The sequence below is a fragment of the Cibotium barometz genome, chromosome 52 (assembly GCF_041138505.1).
Source record: "Cibotium barometz isolate CiBa-2024 chromosome 52, ASM4113850v1, whole genome shotgun sequence".
NCBI classification, from domain to species: domain Eukaryota; kingdom Viridiplantae; phylum Streptophyta; class Polypodiopsida; order Cyatheales; family Cibotiaceae; genus Cibotium; species Cibotium barometz.
Window position 1 is genome coordinate 21,277,932 of NC_141097.1, and position 22,411 is coordinate 21,300,342.

Below are 22,411 nucleotides of genomic sequence, written 5' to 3' on the forward strand. Positions count from 1 at the left end.
TTGAGGTTGAGTGTGACAAGGCTTTCACTCACCATGAGTCCCCTATCCAGAGATGTACCAAGAAGGATGGTATGCCATGGACTTTCGCTCACCATGGTCTACCCATCTAGAGATGTATCTGGTGAGGCTATGATGCATACAAACTTCGTAACTAGTGAGTGAGTAGGTACTTGTGGCTACTCACTACTACAATAGGAAGTCAATGAAAAAAAGAAGAATTGGCTTATCGCTTGATGCATTGTCTATTGATGGTTAAGAAGCTTTGAAGAGTGTTAATGAGGATTAGTTCTACTCATATTTATTATGGAAGGTTCTTGTGACATTATACTCTTTTTTAAGGTAGATGATTCTTGTGGCTCTCGTATTGTCACTTTTTAACTCCTTGTGAGCAGTAAGTTTTCATAGCTAGCCTCCTTTTTGAGAAAGTAAGTTCTTATGTCTACTGCCGCTAAGCTTCTACAAATTTCAAGTCATGCCACAATTAAATTGCTGCTGAAGAGGTAAAGCAAGGATGCCAAAGCTTTGAATGGCAGCTCTCGAGTGTTAACATAGCATGTGAGGGTATGTGTTACTTGCCCTTGTTTGAAGTGCAAGCAAGCTGCTTGCTTCTCCTTTGACCTCTACACAATGTGAGATTTTGGATGTGTGTGCACGCATAATCAAGCATCATGGGATACCAAATTTCCCGTCATTGTTCAAGACCCTTGCACACTAATTTGTTTTTAAGAGATCTTTTCGTTAATATAGGATCATTATGAATTTTTCTTCTACCTAGAATCCTAAGACAAATGGGAAAACTATGCATACATATGCATGTGTGTGCACATGCACGTGTATTCAAGCATCATGGGATACCAAAGTTTATTGTTGGTGTTTGAGACCCGGCTTGTTTTAAAGAGTTGTTTTCTTTAGTATGAGGTCATTATGATTTCCTTCAACCTATTATCCTACAAGACAAATATGAATTTTTTCCATGATTTTGAGCATGCTAAAATGCTAGGACTTATGGGAATCAATGTGGAAGAGTACCAAGGGTTGTTGGACTTTGTCTACAACAATAGGGTACATTCTTCATTAGGAAAGACACTTTTTGAGATCAGTTATGAATGCATGATGTTCCCTCATATCATTTGTACTAAGGAGGGAATCTTTGCTTAGGATCAGTATGCAAGGGATCTGGATATAGCTTTTTCACAAGTGCCGATCAAGCATCATGGGATACCAAAGTTTTATTGTTGGTGATTGAAACACCTGCAAATGCTGCCCACAGACCTGTGCACCTAGCTATAGGGCTGTACATGGAGGTGTGCCACAAGGAGACTCGTCGAGCCAAATACAAAAAAAAAAAAGACAACAACACGTGTATCTAGAAAATATGAAGTGGTTCCAATCACAACATCAAATATGCTTTTACATTCCAAAGCCTATAACATGCACTTAACACATAGGAATGGGCTATACAGCCTAACTATTTGCAACAGACACTACAATAGGCCTAAGTTCTTCTGGACTTTTTGAGAGAGGCCCCCACATTGACAGCTAATGTGTCCAAGGTTTCTTTTGATTCTAGAAGTTTTATCAGCCAATGGAATTCAAAGACAGTTCATGTTTTCCTACAACAAAATCTTACTGAAAATGTGTTACATACAGCTCAATAGGAGCCTTTGCAAAGGTAGACAAGAGAAGGGGGAGGAAGTAAAGGGTGCTTGCAAAGCTATCATGTTGGAGGGAAAAATCTATGGAGTTGGAAGGGGAGTGAGTAAAACTCTTCACTTCGATTGTCCCCTTTAAATGTTCGAAATTTGGCCCACCATGGCATGCCCCTATCCTTCATGGATGCCGTTACATGATAAGTGTTGTCTAAGAAGACTGCCACAATAAAGGCAACTGTGACTGCCGACGAGAAGATGGTGTCAATGATGTCATTGAACTGTGCCCACATATTACCATTTTTGCCATTAAAAAAACAAAAAAACAGTGAGTAGGATGTCAACACAATCCATTAAATTGCCGAATACTGAATGGAAAAAGCATGCTAGTATAAGAGTTCTTTTGCATTACCCATCTTGCATTAGTATGAGCAGGCCCATGCCCGGCATTAGCTGTGTACTCATTGAAATATTGAGGTACAGACAGACCCAGAAAGAGAGCAAGACCCACTATGAACATGGTTCTTATGGAGTTCATGTTTACAAACTGAAGGAAGGAAACACCAGTAGCAGCTGCAATGTAAACATAAACACAAATATAAAGCCAATTTATATTAGTATTATTAAATGTCATAGCTTATATCATTTGATGCCAATAAAAAGGAAGGAAACACCAGTAGCAGCTGCATTGTAAACATAAACACAAATAAAGTCAATTTATATTATTATTAAATGTAATAGCTTATTTTATTTGATAACACTAAAAAGGAAGGAAACACCTGTCACAGCTGCAATGTAAACATAAAACACAATTAAAGTAAATTTATATTATTATTGTTAAATGTAATAGCTTATTTTATTTTATAACAATAAAAAGGATGGTAGGTGACAGGACACATACCTACTATCCCATAGAGTACACAGTAGATTGCAGAGAATATAGGGAAAGGAATAGATGCAAAAAAGGCGCCAAATTTTCCTATTTAAAAAGCCCAGAAAAAAACAGCTGGTCAGTCACAACTGCATGCTGATACCAAAATATTTATTCATTTAAGAGAAACTTAAAACTCCATAGAGCTCCTGTATCCCAGCATGTTAGCATTAAAATGTAGGAAAATAAGAAACCTCTCATTGTATGCTTAGAGGGGCTCACAACTGCGTGCAGACAGATGAAGTCACCTAATGATGGCTATCCAGGGGTGTTCCTAGACATTTATCTACACAGGCGCTTCAGACTCTAGATATTTGTATAATTGAACTTAATTTGCACACTTAAAAATCTTAATAAACACAAAGCATTACTCACCGAAAATTGAGAAGACTATCATAAAGCCTGCTGATATTTGTATAACCCTCCGGCTACCTACACGAGTTATCCCGAGAAGCCCAGCATTCTCACTACACCATTCCAGTAGTAGATGGGGTACTCAGTGGCGTTGCAAGGTTCAAGGTGAAATACTATTTAAAAAGCATAATACTCCTAAGGCATCCATTCAAAAGGCCTAGCATATGTAACAATGCAAAATGGGAAAATCATGAATCCATACACGGAAACTGTAGAGCCAGTAGACGTCCCAAACAAGCCATCCAATAATATCCCAATGCCCTGACCAGAAAAAAAAGGGGAGACAGTTGATAATTTCATTGTTTAGAAGGAGAGATTAAGAGGCGGCCTTGAACACATCATTCATGCCGCGATACATGTTGTCATGTACATTACCTGCCACCCTGACCCCCGACTCAAAACGTATGCAGGCGGCGGAGTGGCACTAGCAAGGCGAGAAACGGCTAAGAATGCTGCCGTAGACTGTAAAACACAGAGTTATAATGAGATGTTAATAATAGTGAAAGCAGGATCTTTCAACACAACTAAGGCATTTAAGTTGCATCAAGTATAAGTATAGACTGACATTGCAGCTTTCTGATCAGATGACATTATAAAATCTATATGGTTACATTTTTTTTAAACTAATAGAAAAGAAAGCTTAACTTGATCAATGACTGTGTAGTGTATGGTTACAACCATAGGTTAAAAAACTACAGATTTGAAAACCAATCAATCAACAAGAAGTGTAATAAGGACCTCGACTAAGGAAGTGAAGACTGCTGCCATCATTCCAAAGGTGTGACCCGCATCAAACGAGGGAGCTCCCCATTGGAGAGGGTAAGGTATTCGAACCCTGAAAAAGAAACCAACAGCAAGTAAACATCAGATAACTTCCTAGAAAAGCAAGCGAAATGTGTGCATGTATGCATGCATGAGTGCAAATGCATGCGAAAAGAATATGTTCAGCAATTCCAAACCAGGCCCATTACACAAAAGCGCATGAAACTCGGACAGGCAGGCTATGGACAGGCTTGATGGCCGGTCCATGAGCAGCCGCCCCCCTGTCTGCATCCTCTGACAGCAGAGACAGGCGGGATCAAAATCAAACTGTCAGAAAAAATGACACTTACACAGTTACTGATGTCAAATGAACTTAAGTGAAGACCTGCTAACCCACCAGGGAGAGGATGTTATCAAATCGGCTTGGTCTGTGCGGCAATGCAATTTTGTCTTGCTGGGAACATTTTTGTAAGCTCCACTCACTGTTAGAAGGAGAGCAAATGCCCAGATTATCGGCACCGACAGCAAAATGGGCATGCGCTCAAATAAAGGCAACCTCTTGGGTCCCACTTGCCTCAGATACTATTGCAAAAATACACTTGAAGTTAATTACATCAAAAAATCTCTGACAAAGAAATAAAGAGATGCAAAAGTTCAAAATTTGTATGTGTAGGCATGGTGCGTTCCAGCATGCCTGCGTGCGCTGAAGGTTAAGTTCTTTTGTTTGAATGAATAGGTCTTGTTTGCATGTGTCACTTGGATCAAAAGCCCTTGACTTGAGAAATGGCAGGCCTAAAACTCCATAGTTAAATGGATGACATTACCAGAGAGATGAAAACGAGCAACAAAAACTCCAGCAGACCAACTTCCACACACTTGGCAACCTGAAATGTCAAGAAAGATCTTAAATATGCAAACCCCACAGTTATCAATACGGCAACATGTATTCACTACGATTCCTTTTCAAATGTATGAATAGGACAAGTCCAAAATGCAAATACGCCATGCCATCATGTCACACCATCAACGTGCATAGCATTATTTGGTGTGAACAGGAGGTGATTAGATAAGCCATGACAACAAATGCAAGTACATAGGTGTGAATAATGGGCTTTCTACCGTATATATACGGTATGTACATGTACACACACACACACATATATATATACACGAATGTATGTATGTATACAAATATATATGTATACACATATATATATATGTATGTATGTATATGCGCGCACACGTGTGTGTGTGTGTGTGTGCGCGCGCGCGCGCGCGCGTATGTAATATGCGGAAGCTTCGGAGAAGAAAGTAACTTCAATACTCAGAATTCAGCACTCTTTTCGCGACGGAAATTAACGCACAAATTGAAAGGAGATGTGCAGAAAATAGAGAGAGAGAGGGAGAGAGAGGGAGAGGACACAGTATTGGGTCCCAATTACCCTCTGTAGGGCCCCCACCACGGATGGTGTATTTGCTTTATTAGAATGATGAGAAATCTGAAAGAAAATAGAGAAATCTTTGTCTAGCCTCTTATGCTTGAGCTCTTGGTGGAGAATGAGATGACTGAATGGGATTATGGGCCATTCTATTTATACTAGCTCAACTACAGCAGCCAGCCAGTGCTACTGCAGTCGGCCAGCATTAAATGCTCCCACGACCAGAAATTCAGCAATAAATGCTGAATTAAATCCCAAAAAATGCTGCTTTTTTTCCTTAAAAGGCTGGACATGACGCGCCTGCTTCCAGAGGGCTGGGCACAGCCTTTGCCCACATTCCAAGGGCTGGGCAGCCTGTATGGGCTGCCCCATACCTGCCCTACAGCCATGCAAAGGCTGTAAACTCTTGGAATTTGCCTTTTGCTTGCCCTAGGGCTGTCCTACAGCCCCTTCATGGCTGGTGGGTTCAACCTGGGCCTTCCTGGCCCTCATGGGGGTGGTTCCACACCATTCCCATGCCCACACTAAGATCTAGGGTAGCCCTATGGGCTGGCCCCTTGTCCTAACCACTATCTACTCAGTGATCTGGCACCCGGTACCATACCAGATACACAGAACCACTGACATCATTCTAGAGGGAGACTCATAGCGCGGACTGGCACTATTTCATGTGCAGGACAGTGCACACCTGACCTTAGACTCATGCGTAGGACAATGCACACCTGACCTCGAACGACTGAGATGGATCCCTGGCTGACTCGTCCCGGACTGGGCTCACATGGGACCAGTTCACCATCCCAGGTCCTGCACCTTCTGTACAGAAATGTCTACGTGGCATCCAAGGGCAGGATGCACGTGACATCCCCTTCTGCTTAACTTGACGGAAGCTGCATAGCCTCCAAATAATCTGTCAATAACGCGAGATAGTCTTCGAAAAACTCTTTGTCGAGCCATACCGCTTCATGAGTTCCTCGGTCCTGAAACTTTGTGAGGAACTGTCGTAGTCTTCGGCCTGAGCCATGCTTGAAACGGTGCAGAAGGATCTGTTCTGGAACCATAACTTCTGCTTCATCCACAATGTCTGGTTCCGCTTCGTCTTTGACCTCTGGAGGGGGTGGACCTGCATATGGCTTTAACCAACTGACATGAAATACATCGTGCATAGTCCAACTCGGAGGTAGCTTTAACTGCATAGACACCTCATTAATCTTTTTTCGGATGGAAAAAGGTCCGAAGCTCCTGAAAGACAACTTTGGGCATCGCTTGCCCACCTGCTTCAATCTTTGCTTCATAATCCGAAGATAAACCCAATCCCCTTCCGAAAACTTCATATCCCTTCGGTCTTTATTGGCATGTCGAGTGTAGGCCTCTTGCACTTTAGCCAATCTGTCTTTTACTGACTCTAAGATCTCCTGGTAAGACTCCGTCACTCTGTTCGCCTCCGGTACTGAAGACGAAGTCCTGGTTAACAACGACTGGAAAGGTCTTCCAAACGTTGCCTCATATGGAGTCCTGCCAATAGCTGAAGAAAAAGAATCATTCAAAACAGCTTGAACTTAAGGCAAATACGATTCCCACTTACCTTGCTGATCGTGGACATAACACTTCAGCACATCAAAGGCCAACTGGTTATATATCTCTGTCTGGCCATTTGTCTGTGGATGGAATGCACTGGAAAAATTCAACTTAGTACCAAAATTATCAAACAATGCCCTCCAAAAATGACTGGTAAACTTGGCATCTCGGTCTGACACTATGGTTCTAAGAATCCCACCAATCGGGTACCAATGCCGAATGAACAACTGGGCAACATCTTCCGCAGTCACATTGGCCCTGCAAGGAATAAGCATAACAAATTTGCTAAATCTATCAACAATAGTTAAGCACTGCGTATTACGCTTACTCGGACTGGGAGGCAGATTTGTGACAAAGTCCATCGAAATGTCTTGGAAAGGACCCTCAGGAATTGGCAAGGGCTGTAACAACCCTATCTTCTTTCCGCGAGGAGCTTTCATCTTTTGACAAATGTCACAGCGTTGTACATATGTAAACACATCACGCCTCATCTTTGGCCAATCGTATTGCCGTTCCAATTTCTCCAGAGTCGAATTCATGTCCCTATGACCACCTGTAATGGCGTCATGGGTATCATGGAGAAGAGCTGCCCTGAACGACTTCATGACACATAGTTGGCCTTTGTAGAAAAGCCAACCATCGCGTATCAGAAAATGACATGGTCCTGTGGCATCCAATGCCTGTTCCCACTGAGTACCGAATTCCTCGGAATCCACGTACGTGTGCTTCATGTCCTCTAGTCCTGTACCAACAAGGTCAAGTCTAGTGGTCTGAATCGTAGACACTTGTCCCTTCCTGCTCAAAGCATCGGCCACTGGATTGGCCTTTCCTGGAAGGTACTCAATCATACCACCGAGCTGCTGGAATATCTGACTCCAGCGGTGTTGTCGATCACTCCACTGTGCACTTGGCATCGTCTGAATCCAGCGTAATGCCTGGTGGTCAGTGCGAACCTCGAAGTCACGGCCATACAGGAAATGTTTCCAATGTTTCAAGGCCTGTATCACTGCTAGGAGATCACGATCATAGACTGAGTAGTTCTTCTCGACGGGCAGTAACTTACGAGACATGTAAGCTACTGGATGACCATTCTGTTGCAATACACCTCCAATTGTGATGTTACTCGCATCGGTGATCACCTGTAATGGGTCATCCCACGAGGCAAGTGCTAAACAAGGTGCTTCTGATAAAGCCACCTTGAGGTTCTGGAATGCCTCCAACGCTCGTGGAGTCATTCGAATCTTTTGCCTTCTTGTTTTCACCCCCTTTAGCAGATCGGTGAGATCTGCCGAGAGATCAGAAAACTTGTCGATGTCAGTGGAATTTGCCTGGCATATACCCACAAATGATCTAATGTCATAGGCTGTCTGAGGTACTTCCCAGTTGACAATCTCGACCACTTTAGCCAGATCAAGTCGAATGCCTTCAGCACTAATTATATATTCCAAGTAATGCACCTAGAACAGATAAAATTCCGACTTCTTTTCATTGACGTAGAGCTCATTGCTTTCCAGCAACTTAAGGACTTTCTCCACATCAACGTCATGCTGCTCAACCGTAGCTGAAAATATTAGTATGTCGTCTAGAAATATGAACACACTTCCCAATCAAATCTCGAAAAACACGCATCATCATGCGGTTAACTGTAGCTGGGACGTTTGTCAAGCCAAATGGCATGACCACAAATTCATAGTGGGCCCATTCCGTACGGAAGGCTGTCTTGGGGATGTCCCCCTCCACAATCCGCACCTGGTGGTACCCACTCTTTAAATCCAGTTTTGAGAACACCTTTGCTCCATTTAGCCTCTCGAGAGAATAGTCAATTCGAGGCATCGGAAATCTGCTCTTGATAGTCAGCTTGTTGAGTGCACGATAATCAACACACAAACGGAAAGACCCGTCCTTTTTCTTGACAAATAAGATCAGTGCTGCAAATGGCGATACGCTGGGGCGGATGAAGCCAGATTGCAACAATTCTTGGAGTGGGCAGTCCAACTCCAATTCCATTGCCTTGGAAAGGCGATACGGAAACTTGCTCGGGGGTTCCGAGCCTGGGAGAAGGTCAATCCTGTGATCCTCCGGTCTGGACGGGGGGGGGAGTTGGGGAGGGAGGCTGTCCCGAAGAAAAATCTTCTGGAACTTTTCATGGAGAACCGAGTACTTCTCGAAAGCACTGGCCACCGTCTGGGCTGTCTGGATGTAAATCATCGCACACTGTGCGCCTTTCCGGACTGCTCGCTTAGCCTGCAAGTGGCTTATGAGCGAAAAGTTCAGAATTCCTGGCTCACACTTAATGGTCACCGGGGCGTTTGACACATTCCGATTCATCTGGAATGTGTGCTTGTCCCACTTGACATCAGGAAGAAACTTGTGAAACCACTGAATACCCAAAATTATGTCTGCTCCTACAAGAGGAGCAACCATAAAATTACGCACAAACTCTATGCCCTGAATCACTAACTTAGCACCTAGAGCTTCATACTTGACGCTCGTTGTCATGCCTGTTCTAAAACCCTCAACCTGTTTGTCCACCGAAGTCAGCTCGAAACGGGCACGCCTAGCGGCCTGTTCCGTGACCACATCCTCCGTGCTGCCGCTGTCAAACAAGACCGACTCTCTGGCCACCTATGTAGCCAAAGGACTTGAGCAATTCGTTGCGCTCATACTCCTGGTCATGGGCGCTCTTCTGCTTATCTTCGAGCCCCCGGCTAATAATTGCTCCAACTGAAGCACCGGGGTTTGAAGAACTAGGGTTAGCCGCTGGGGTCTATGTGGGAGCTGAGCTCACCACGGAAGCTGTGGAGGCGGCGGCGGCGGGCTTTGGAGGCTTCTTAGGACAATCCCAAGAAGTATGTCCTTTTGTATGACAAAAGAAACATCTACCCTCCTTCTTGTACTGAGAAAGCTCCTCAGCACTCAACTTGCCACCTGTCTTGCCTGCCTCCGCTTTCTGGTCTGGAGTAAGCTTTGACGCATTGTTCGAGTTCTTGGAGCCAGAGGCTCCCGGGCTCTGTCCTGGGGAAGACCCCATCTGGTTCTGGCTTTTGCCCCCCGAGGCGTTAGCCCTGGGAGAAGCCGGCTGGGAAGTCTTGTTCGCCATAGCAAGAAAATGCAATTCCTTTCCAGAACGCAATCTAACCATCCACTATTTGTGTGGGAGACTTCCAGAGGCTTCCGGAGGCTAAAAACCAACCGTCCTTCGAGGGACAGGAGTCACTCCGAAAGGGGTAGTCCACCGGTGTCTAAAAACCAACCACACGAGCAAGAAAAAAAATTCTGGTTTCTTTGATGAAGTAGGCTCTAATACCACTTTAATATGCGGAAGCTTCGGAGAAGAATCGGTAACTTCAATACTCAGAATTCAACACTCTTTTCGCGACGGAAATTAACGCACAAATTGAAAGGAGATGTGCAGAAAATAGAGAGAGAGAGAGGGAGAGATGGAGAGGACACAGTATTGGGTCCCAATTACCCTCTATAGGGCCCCCACCACGGATGGTGTATTTGCTTTATTAGAATGATGAGAAATCTGAAAGAAAATAGAGAAATCTTGGACCTTTTCTTGGCTGCGAATACCCTGCCCTTGACCTAAATCCTTCACCCCTTTGCTTAGCACCCTCTTGGCTTTGTCTAGCCTCTTATGCTTGAGCTCTTGGTGGAGAATGAGATGATTGAATGGGATTATGGGCCATTCTATTTATACTAGCTCAACTACAGTAGTCGGCCAGTGCTACTGCAGTCGGCCAGCATTAAATGCTCCCACGAACAGAAATTCCGCAATAAATGCTGAATTAAATCCCAAAAAATGCTGCTTTTTTTCCTTAAAAGGCTGGACATGACGCGCTTGCTTCCAGAGGGTTGGGCACAACCTTTGCCCACATTCCAAGGGCTGGGCAGCCTGTATGGGCTGCCCCATACCTGCCCTACAGCCATGCAAAGGCTGTAAACTCTTGGAATTTGCCTTTTGCTTGCCCTAGGGCTGTCCTACAGCCCCTTCATGGCTGGTGGGTTCAGCCTGGGCCTTCCTGGCCTTCATGGGGGTGGTTCCACACCATTCCCATGCCGACACTAAGATCTGGGATAGCCCTATGGGCTGGCCCCTTGTCCTAACCACTATCTACTCAGTGATCTGGCATCCGGTACCATACGAGATACAAAGAACCACTAACATCATTCTAGAGGGAGACTCACAGCGTGGACTGGCACTGTTTCATGTGCAGGACAGTGCACACCTGACCTTAGACTCATGTGCACGACAATGCACACCTGACCTCGGACGACTGAGATGGATCCCTGGCTGACTCGTCCCGGACTGTGCTCACATGGGACCAGTTCACCATCCCAGGTCCTGCACCTTCTGTACAGAAATGTCTACGTGGCATCCAAGTGCGGGATGCACGTGATAATGTATGTGCGCGTGCGCATGTGTGTGTGCACATATGTAACACACACATATATATACATAGGTACACATTTATGTACGTATAGACATTGATGTACATACACGTATGTGTGTGTGTGTATATATATAGAGAGAGTGTGTGTGTGTGTGTGTGTGCGTGTGTGGAGTGTGGAAGCTTGCTGCTGCTGCCGCCGCCCTGCCCTGCCTGTGCTGCTATCTGCTGCCCCCGCTGCCGCCTTCTCCCACCGGAACAGGCCCCCAACAGTTCGCCCAGGCCCTCGCCGTCTCCCTCCTACCTGCGCAGTCTTTCTGCCCTCTGCCGCTGCACAGCCTGCAGGCTGCGCTTCAGATTCCAGCACCCAGGATTAGCCGCCTTCATCTCCAGCTTCCTTCCCCTGTTCTCTTTTCTGACTTGTACCTCCCCCTTTTGCTGTCGTCTACCTCAGGCCGTTTTCTGATTTCTGTATATTTACCCCTTCGCACATCTGCCCTCCTGTTTCAGCCTAAATATCAACATGGCTACTGCTGCAGATATCTGTACATATGCTCGTAAGGAAAGACAAGCAGAGACCAAACGCCGTCAGTCAGAGCCTGCAATACAAGATGATGCGCTTACTGTTGAAGCTCAGTATGTATTTGATACACTTAAAGATGACTTCTTGCAGTCCCGTCAGGAATGGGGCAAACCTGTCCCGGAGGTTACTTATAAATTGAAATTGCCGTCCCTAGTGAATCCTCTCAGAAGGTTGTCACAAACGGCAGTGATAATTTTCTTTCCAGGGAAAATCCCAGCTGCAAGTGATGTTGCGCAATGGATAAAGTCTATCCTTGGAGGATGTTTTGTAGAGGGAGTGTACTTTGCATCAAGAGGGTTTTATGAGGTGCACTTGTCGGATGCTGCGTGCAAGCAAAGGTTGCTTGAATTTTCACCCTTGTTTTACGGGAAACAGATGGTACATGCCATGCCATGGTCCCCCAACAAGGACTATCAAAGTCTTGTCAGGCATCATTGCCCTGTATGGGTGGAGGTTGTTAATTTTCCAGATTATATGCGTGAAGAGTTGCCCGGCCTGGCTGCTGCTTTGGGACAAGTAATTTGTCCTCCACGTCCCATGGGCAACCGTAACAGGTTTTGTATCCTATGGGATACCGACATACCTATCCCTCCTTCTATTGCGGTGGAAGTGGAGGGAGTGCAGCTGGGCAAGAAGTATTTCGAATTGAAGTGGGGTGTATTTGCAGGTGCATGTTTTGCATGTCATAAGTATGGACATTTGGCATCTGAATGCCCAACGGTATTACATAAGCCCCCCCCTAATGCATTGCCGCCTCAGACACGAGAAAAGAATGAAAAGCTCCAAGTTAAGACACCCACTGCAAATGCAGCAAAGAATGCCAAGTCCATCAATCAGATACAATCACCTGTTGCCAAAGCAAAAGACAAAGGAAAAGAGAAAATGCAGGAATCTACAGTGATTGATCATGATGGGTTTCAACCCAAGAAGGTGATTGCATTAAAGCAACGTCCCCTTCAATCTCGACAATGGGATGCTTCTTCTCCTTCACCAGGACAGGCTTCTACTTCAGCTCCTGTCCTACAAAACTGGGTCGGGGTTTTGAAAAAGGGCATCCCTATATGTGATTCAGATGAAGAAGAGAATGCCATCTCATTTATGGGCCATGATGGAATGCAACCCATGCAGGCCGATCCTTTGCCTTGTTGATGTTGTACATTCTGATGTCACCTTGTATATATCTTTTACATGCTACAAACACTTAAGTGCTTTACATACAATGTACAGAGTCTTTGCAATGCTTCAAAATGGAGACTTTTGTGGCACTATGTACATAAAATGCAGCCTGATATTGTCTGTTTACAAGAGCACAATCAACATTCCATGGCAGGTCAGCATGGATATTTTAGTGGCTATGACATATTTTATGCTGGCACCTCCACTTATTCAGGGGTATGTATTCTGGCTAGACATGAGTTGCAGCCTCAGTTAGCTTTTAATGACAGTAGTGGCAGATGGTTGGTTATACAATGCAATGTCAATGGGGATATACTTGAGTTTGCCTCTGTATATGCTTCGCAGACCTCTGCCATGAGGGCTTCTTTATGGGACTCCTTATCCAGATATCCATGGAGGTCCAATGCATTCATCTGTGGAGATTTTAACAATTCCCCTCTGCCAAGAGATAACACTACTTCTAAATCTCACATGTTATCTTTGGAAAGGCAGCAATGGGAGAGTATGCTTCTTGCGGTGCAGGCTGAAGACTTATGGCTGCTCCTCCAGGAAACCTTGCCCGGATACACTTTTCATCACAATGCATTCACCACATACTGGGCAAGGTTAGACAGATGGTACCTCTTTTATCCTCATCAATTTGCAGATTTCAGTCCTCATCTCTCCATTGACTTTTCCCTGGGATTATCAGATCATGCTCCGCTTTGGATGGATTTACACATTGGCCTGCCTTTGGATGATTTGCCTTCCCATTCTAGCAGGCTACTGCATGTAAATCAGGCCTATTTAAGGCACCAACATTTCCAGCAAATGATTAAACTTGCAATACATCCTTTGTTTCAGCATGCCCAGGAGGATATCAATTATGCATGGGACAGCCTGGTTACCAGACTGCAGAATATCATTTGCAGCTATGGCAAGTGGTATATGTCTGAATGGAGAAATAAGATCAAAGAAGCAAAAAGGACAGCAGCACAACTGACTGAATTTTCTCAGTCAAGACCTCTCTCTGAGGATGAACAGGAAGCTCTTTCACATGCTCATTTTCAATTGAATGCCAATGATCAGAGAAAATTGCATAAATGGCAGATCAGGGCGAGAACGAAGCCCCTCATGGATAAGGGCCTTTCATCCAAAGCTTTCTTTCAGGGCCTGCATGCTACTCGTAAGAAAAATTCATGCCTACGAGTTAGAAAGCTGGATGGCTCATGGACGCACTCTTTCTCTGATCTCCAAGATGAATGCCATAATTATTTTCAGAACATGTTCTCCCCTCCTGGCTCCCCATCAAATCAAATGATTGATGCTAGGACTGAATTCCTTCGACATGTCTCTGAAATAGTGGATAAGGATGCTGCTCTTACCATGGAGGGATCTTTCACTGCCACAGAGCTTGAGAATGCATTGTTTCACCTTAGCAGACATAAGTCTCCTGGTTGGGATGGCCTTACGGTGGAATTCTATATTGTCTTTTGGGATGACTTGAAAGAAGTCCTATTACAGATGATCAATGCAGCCTGGCAGGCAAACCAGATGCCACACTCATGGAAACATGGCATAGTAAAACTAGTGCCTAAAAAACATCTCTGTGATCATCTGTCGGATTGGAGGCCCATTACTTTGATGCCAGTAGTTTATAAGCTTATTGCAAAGATGATGGTGCACCGGCTGCATACGATATTGGATGTGGGTCTTCATCCTTATCAATATGGATTTATCCCGCGTAGACAAATCCATGATAACATTTCCAATGCCTTGACAGCAATTGAATATGCTAAGTACTCCCATCAAGATGTACTTATTTTGCAAGTGGATATTGCTAAGGCATTTGATACTGTTCACTGGGACTTCATCTCTCAAATTATGTTCAAACTTGGTTTTGGTCCCAAGATGGCAAATGCAGTATTTTGGCTCTACTCTGGATCTACCTCTCAGTGTATTTTGGGAAACCATCTCTCCCGCTCATGGACATTGGGTAGATCAGTACGACAGGGCTGCCCCCTTAGTGCTTTGCTATATGCCATTGTCACCCATCCCCTTCTAAAGTATCTTGATCATCTGACACATACAGGGCAGATGAAAGGGCTCACAATCCCTGGGGCATCATCCTTTTTGGCTCAAGCATATGCTGATGATTCCTTTTTCATGCCACAGAATTCACCCCAGGAAGTACATATGCTAATGACCACGCTTTCATTGTTTGGCTTGGCAGCTGGTCTGAATATTAATTTTGACAAATCTAAATTACTTCCTCTCAAACAATGTGATTGGCATTCTCTCCTTTGGCCTGGGCAAGTGGTGAATTCAAAAGATGCAGTCAGGCATTTGGGATATCCAATAGGATGGCATATTACTAGGAAGCAGCAGCTCAAATGGGTCTTACAAAGACTGCAACATAAATTGGATTTTTGGAAGATATCTACCTGGCCGCTTCATGTCAGGCTCAGAATAGTGCAGTCTATTGTAATGTCATATGTGCAATTTTATTTGCCATTGTTACATTGGTCCTCTCGGGATATTTCAGCCTTTATGTCACAAGCCATGGAAATACTCTGGAGAACAAAAGCGGTAGTGAAAGCATTAAGACTGATGAAGATGGAATTGTTGTGCTCCCCAAGGATGCATGGTGGTCTAAATATTCTAAATGTGCGGTATCATGTCCTTGCAAGGAAAATCACTATGCTGCATACTTTTTTCCGCCAACAACAGCCATGGACATGTATGCTTGCATCTATGTGTGTTAATATGAGGACTTCTGCTTATGGCCAATGGACTACTGATCCCTGGGAGGTTGTCATTGGGAGATTTGCAGGAAAGATACCAGGCTGCCCTTTCTCTACTGCTTTGATTTTGGACTGGAAACAGCTACTTTCAAAAGTTAAATGGGCTCCTAATAATTGCTCGGGGACAAATTCCATGAGACAGGAAAGTATTCATTGGAGTGCCATCTTTGACACTCCACTTGCCTTACAGGAACCGATCCGAGCATACAACCTCTCTAAATTGGGAATTCGGTATATACAAGATGTGGTGGATGATCAGGGATATGTTTTATCTTTTCCCCAGGCTATGGCTTCCTATCCTTTGGGAATGCATCACAGGACCATATGGAAGAAAATTGCTGATTTATTATTTCCTTTTCTACCAGTTCCTCCTATGGCTCCTATGGATCGGCTTATGGATTGGCAGCTGCTTTCCTCCACTACAGGCACTCATCCTGTTCCTCTCCCCGCTCTAACCTCCATTAAAGCCTATCATTTACTTCAGCCTGCTCCATGGATCCAGCAATATGGCAATTCTTTATGGCATATAAGGAAACCCCTTTCATGGTGGAGGAAGAATATTCGAATGATATGGAAAAGTAAAATGCCTTTGAAACAAAGACTTTTCCTCTGGAGATGTTTGACAGGTACATTGTCAGTGGGGGTTACACTTGCAAGACGCCATATTGCATCATCCACCTGTCTAAGATGTATGGCTCTTTCAGAGACAATTCCTCATTTGCTTTGGCATTGTCCTTGTTCTAGGATCCTCCTCAGGCGTATTTCTGATTATCTTTGCCTTCGCTTCCCAACTCATAGATTTGGGAAACATTTCTGGCTCCTTGGCAGACATCTCAGAACTTTGTCCCAATACTCACTTTTTCTATTTTGGGTGAGATATTGGGCCCTATGGACCATCTGGAGTGAACACAATTTTGCATATTTGGGAAGGCACAATCTCCAATCATATGAATCTTTCCGAGCCTCATTGCGACAGTCTGTATATGCTGCTTGCCTTGAGGGTGACATGGATGCATCTTGTATTCAGCTTTTCTTCGAGTGCTTTTGATCTTTGGATATTCTCCACTCTGGAGAATATGATTATGTAAACTTTCTTGTGTGCTTCCATTAGGCTCTCCTTTGGAGTCTAATGTCTTGTATATTGACTTTATGAAAATATAACAATTACTGGTTTTACTAAAAAAAAAGTGTACATACATAGAGAGAGAGAGACACACACCACACACACACACACACACAATATATATATATATATATATAACATACATAGGTATGTATGTATGTATATGTGACGTGTGTATATGTGTGCATGTGTGTGTGGGTGTGTGTCACTTGAGACGGACCACAGAGCGAGGGAAGAGTGAGAGGTGAGGTGTCTGTTTCCAGCATCACTCGTACAACCTGGTAAGTCCTCACCCCCCCCCCCGCCCCCAAGGTGCGTGCTAGCAGCCTCACGTACGACCGTGGTTTGCCTTGAGCTGCACATGTCTCAGCCCAAGGAAATCATTGGTGCCTAGTACGCAATGATAGGCGGAGAGTCATGTCTCAGGCCATCTAGGCCATGCAATCAATTTCAGTCGTAGCATTACCTGTCACTATGAAGCGTTGGCTTGTACCATTTCGGAAGGTAGTAAACCCGGTGTACCTAAATGAGATTCGGAATACGGCTAACCCAACAGGATGGGGCACACACACACACACACACACACACACACCCCTAATTGAGATTCGGGCGATGGCTGACCCAACGGGATGAGATACACAAACACACAAACAAATGTGTACATTTTATATCTATGTATATATCTACACGCATGCATATAATATACACACGGAATTTTTGATATGAAAATGCCATGTTAATGTGACGATGAGATTAGAAAGAGGGAACGAAGTTCACCTACCCCAGGAAAACCTAGTCCATACAACCCAAGGCCTACTAAAGCAATGGCTGGAGCAGAGCCGAGTGGGCTCAGAAATCTGTCAAACAAAAAGGGTGTTACAAAGTGACAAGTGAAAACAAAAAAACATGCATTCGAAAGATGAAGGTAAAGCACAACTCAAGGTTAAATATAAACAACTTTGCAGCTTACCTTGTTACGATCCCCCACAATCCACTAAAGCCAAGTATTATCTGCAGGCTCGAGGATGCAATCAGGGCGCCTTGCACAGCACGTATCGTGCTTGAAAACCTCTGAAGGTAATAATAAGTGAAGATAATAATACTCACTACATTACGTCACATCATCTCAAGGCATCATGATTTGGTTAAAAAGCCCATCAAATGCATATACCTGATCATTGTCGATGATAACTTGAAGTGCTGAGGAGTTTATTATCGTTAATATTGGGATTAAGAAAGCGTATGAACCACCAATAACGGCCGGCAGTCGGGTCCCAAACAATGTCTGTAAAAGGGTGTTAATGCCTGCTACGAATTGCAAGGTTTGGATAACCTTTGCCTTGTCATTCTGACCACATTCAGAGAAATTCAAACTTAGCTGAGAGGTCACAAAAAAGGAAGAACACCGGTCTACTTATAACAACACAGCCACTGATTGCTTCTCGAGCATAGCAAAAATATAAGAATTTGCAGGGATAAAGCATGTACACACGTCGTTGCCTCCCATCTGAGGGACCAAAAAAGTGGGTATCATAACAGTGCTTCCCAGCATGACTATATAGTGTTGAAAACCCAGAACAATTGCTTCCACTGTAAGAACCAGAAAACCAAACGGCGCTTAGCTACCACACCTTACAAGCCATATCTAAACACAGCATATCAACTCAGACAGCAAGCACACCACTATCAATTGCCCCCTTGAAAACACCTCCCAGAATATCCATAGCTACATACAATAAATCAAAAACACACACATGCACACCCAGGTCCCACACATATTAATACAATGCCTTAAGCCACAGCCTACAAGTTACAAGTCTGCCCACCATTTTCCCTTACTGCCTTCACTACTCTATAAAGATTGTACACGATATAACAAGCAGGATCCTTTAAAGACAACTTTCAAGTCTACATCCTGTCTTCTGAGACCGCATGATTACTTGGGTAGCATAAGAATTTTTTTTGAAATGATGGAAGCAAATTCAGCTGCGTGGCGTCGTGTAATTCGTGCATAGGTTGCTAAAATAGCATCCCTTGTTCTTTTCCCAGCCCAAAAAAAAAAGCAGCATGCTTTTCTCACAATGCTAGAAAATGCGTAAAAACAATGTTTACTAAAAACATATTAAAATTCTGTCCCTGTTTTAGCTTTTTTCAACGGACTTCTCTCTCTCCTGTGCCTGAAATCCATCAATCAACATGCATTGCAAAGTAAGATAACATCTATGAGGGAGATCCTAGTCTTAGATGAAGGCACCTCCAAAGTACACTCCAAGCATGCCTTGTAGCATGACAATCCCAGAAAAGATGATAGCGATCTCTACTGCAGCACAACGGAACCAACAAAATCCACATTCCTGATGCCACTTTGCCATCCTATCCATCACAAGCATTGCTACAAGATGCCCAAGTGTGGCATCACAGTCAAGTGATGACCTTCTACCACCAACAACCAATGCTTTGAGATGACAATGTGTGGCATCGCAGTAATGTGATGAGGACCTTCCACCACCAACAATCAATGCTGTTAGATGCCCATGTGTGGCATCACAGTTGACAAAACCTTCCACCACTAAAACTTTACCCTGGCATGCATCCAAGTTTTTGAGATGGAATTATGTGCATGCCAAAATCCCGCAGCAACATCAATTTGCTTGAGGAAGTTCAGGAGGCAATGGATAACCCTATGCAGATTTTGCCTAATGGAGAGAGGGGAATGGCCTGTAGGATTTGCATCAAAGTATGCTTTCAGAAGGTCCTCAATGCTGTGAAGGTTCCCAAAAGTGGCCTTCTTCTACCAAGGCACACACAGTCTCATTGATCCAAGGATGTTAAGCTACAGATATTCTCAAGGAAAACTCACCGAGGCCCATTTGTAATTGAAACCATACATTTTCTTTCTTCAAAAAAAAAGGGGATAAATCTTAATTATGCAAATTTCCAGTCCAAAAAAAAAAACTGCAATAAGCTACCCTAGAAAAATCGCCAGGAAAAACTGCATTTGTTGAGCTCCAGAAAAATCACCAAGTTCAGAATTGATCTTTCAAATGATGATGGAGGGGGAAAAAAAACTGACTCGAGTGATTAAGAGAAGAATGCAAAGTGATTAGGAGAGTGGAGAAGGTACGCCATGGGGGGTTGGAGTCGATGCAGTATTCGAAGCCATCTAGCTGATCCTTTGGTGGGTGCGATTTATCTTCGGCCTTGGGAGCTGCTGCCATGGCGAAGGGGAGGGGGAGATGGAAAAAAAGCAGGAAAGCAGAAAGCGCCCACAGGGGTGAGTAGAAGGAGGGAAGCAGCAACAGGGAAGTAGAAAAAGAAAGAGGCAGTTTCATAGTAGGAGACATCGACATCATCAGTCATGAGAAAGAAGAGAGAGAGAGAGAGAGAGAGAGAGAGACGTGCTAAAGAAAGAGAGAGAAGACACTAGCCTTGTGGTAGTTCAAGTCCCTGAAAGAGACCCTTCAGGTTTCATCCCTATATCAACCCATCACCTTACTAATAATCATGGATGCCTGCCATACCTGCCTGCCATAATTATGCCCATAGTTGTCACTATATAATATACTAGTACGCAACTCGCTCGTTGCTGCGGTATGTAAAAGACATTAAGAAGCAAAACTCAAGAATGGAAGTCGGAATGAGTCAATCTAAGAGATTTTTTCCTCTTATTTTTTAGAAATCCCCGATTTCTTTTCTCTCTCCTCTCCTTGTGCCTTGGTTGTCCATGCTTAATATGTAATAGATAGGTACCCTCGCTTTTTTTTTCTTAAGGCCATGCCTAGGAAATTTGAAAACCCCATCCTCTGCACTACAACTCTTGACATCGTCGCTTCCCCAACATTAGCATTTCTTAAAGCCCAATCCGCTGCACTACGACGCTCGTGGTTCCCTCTTCCACAGCATTAATATTTCTAATGTATAATCACTCCTTTACTTTTCTAAAGTCAACCCATAGAAGCAAGTACCAATCTTGCTACCTGCTCTTGAGTAGTCTCTACTACCTCTTCGGATGGAGAGGGGCATGCCCTTCTGCATAGTAAGATACAAAACTAGTTGCAATGAGTTGGCCCTCTTGGCTATGCCTGATACAAGTACTACATTGTCTCTCTATCCCTTAAAAGGACTCATTGATAAACTTGACTCTTGAAATGCTAACATAAATTGCCAAGGGGTGGAGTGATGGGCTATTGGCTACCAATCGTAGTGCCATCTTACCCATCATTGCCATCGACATGCTAACATAAATTGGCAAGGGGTGGAGTGATGGGCTATTGGCTACCAATCATAGTGCCATTGACATGTATGTACATATGGCATCAATTTCATTGCCTATGCTATAAGTTATGCCTATGCTCATAGGCATAACTTTGCAATAATGTGTGCTCTTAATGAAGATTTCAACTTTAAATGTTGTAATCAAGGCTTGGCATGTATGTTTGAAGCCTTCAAAGCCCTTCTCAAGGCATTTTAGCCTTCACACAAGGGGATGGAAAAAAATTTCCCTTAATTTTGAAAAGTCCTTTAATATTCCCTTCTTAGATAAATGCAAAGAAATGTGGTTAGCATAATACTATTCAAATGGAATAATGGGGTCCCCTTCAAATTTAAGACCAATGGACTCCTTATAGGACCTATTCTTTTTCCCCCATGCATAGCTTGATAAATTAGTAACATGAGCACACAATAACAATTAATTCTTCTAAGAACCCACTATGCACTTTATGCTAACCATTAAATAATGCTTCTTATAATGATAAAATAGTAACATGAGCACACAATAACAATTGATTCTTCTAAGAGCCCGTTGCACACTAAATGCTAACCATTAAATAACGCTTCTTATATTGTTATTTTGTCATAAAACAGATGCTTTTGGCTATCGTGAAAGTCAAAGGAAAGTGGGAATCTTTTGTTTTATCACCTATTGCACAAAGGTGGTTTTTTTGTAGCTCAAGTAGGTCTTTCCACCCACCTTTGAAGAGAACCTCCTATCTCCATGTAATGAGTGCATTTATCAAACCCTCACCATTATCACAACAATTAGGTGCATGTATTACACATCTTGATAGTTATGGGTTACCAACATAATTTTATATTTATTATGCAAGTTACAATAAAAAATGCATATAGGTTGCAAGCTGGAATCCATAAAAACTTATGAAGTACTTTCCTAAGACAACAAGGAAAAAAGTGTACTATGCGAAGAGCTTGTTAATATGAAGAGATCTTTGTTTGGGATATTCTTTGAGGTACAATATTTTTATGCGAAAACTTTCTTACACTCACTCTTAGAATAATGTCTTGTCCCTTAACTTTTTTGAGGGTCCTTTTATTTATAACTTGAGGCACATGGAGTTACCGTTCAAAGAATATTGTTTCTCCCTTAACATTTTTGGAGGGTTCATTCACTGATAACTTGAAGCACATGGAGTTACCATTCAAAGAGCCTTTGCGTTTGAAATACCTTATGATTGAAAGTACACGTACATATTATTATTGATGGATGACTTCTTACCCATGTAAAAGCACGAGTACAATTGTTGCAATAACATATCTCTTCTCCAATTGTTTCATATATTCAT

At 43.4% G+C, this 22,411-nt stretch overlaps 1 protein-coding gene across 2 annotated transcripts; it reads right to left on the bottom strand.

Annotated features, from left to right (window-relative positions):
• Positions 1-1,365: 1,365 nt before the first annotated feature.
• Positions 1,366-20,195, bottom strand: LOC147608946 (nucleobase-ascorbate transporter 2-like). 2 transcript variants are annotated; one of them, XM_086788139.1, is made up of 14 exons: positions 19,954-20,191; positions 18,322-18,419; positions 18,001-18,177; positions 17,800-17,900; positions 17,611-17,686; positions 4,581-4,640; positions 4,154-4,338; positions 3,733-3,829; positions 3,370-3,456; positions 3,197-3,255; positions 2,956-3,047; positions 2,551-2,628; positions 2,062-2,222; positions 1,366-1,930 (listed from the first exon to the last, which is right to left on the bottom strand). In XM_086788139.1, exons 1-14 carry the CDS (start codon positions 20,180-20,182, stop codon positions 1,718-1,720), a joined length of 1,713 nt encoding a protein of 570 aa, XP_086644265.1. In that variant the 5' UTR covers positions 20,183-20,191; the 3' UTR covers positions 1,366-1,717. The 2 variants fall into 2 exon arrangements, with proteins under 2 accessions (XP_086644265.1, XP_086644266.1); XM_086788140.1 differs by lacking the exons at positions 1,366-1,930; positions 2,062-2,222 and adding an exon at positions 2,282-2,332 and having other exon boundaries at positions 19,954-20,195.
• Positions 20,196-22,411: the final 2,216 nt, after the last annotated feature.

Bases quoted from the DNA above. Each gene is read 5' to 3' on its own strand.
- LOC147608946 (XM_086788139.1), bottom strand. From the start codon at position 20,182: ATGATGTCGATGTCTCCTACTATGAAACTGCCTCTTTCTTTTTCTACT. The intron at 4,641-17,610 runs GTAGGTGAACTT...TTGACATTTCAG, and splicing joins ATGGACTAGGTTTTCCTGGG to GTTGCCAAGTGTGTGGAAGT. The intron at 3,830-4,153 runs GTGGGTTAGCAG...TTTCTTTTTCAG, and splicing joins TTGATAACATCCTCTCCCTG to GGTTCGAATACCTTACCCTC.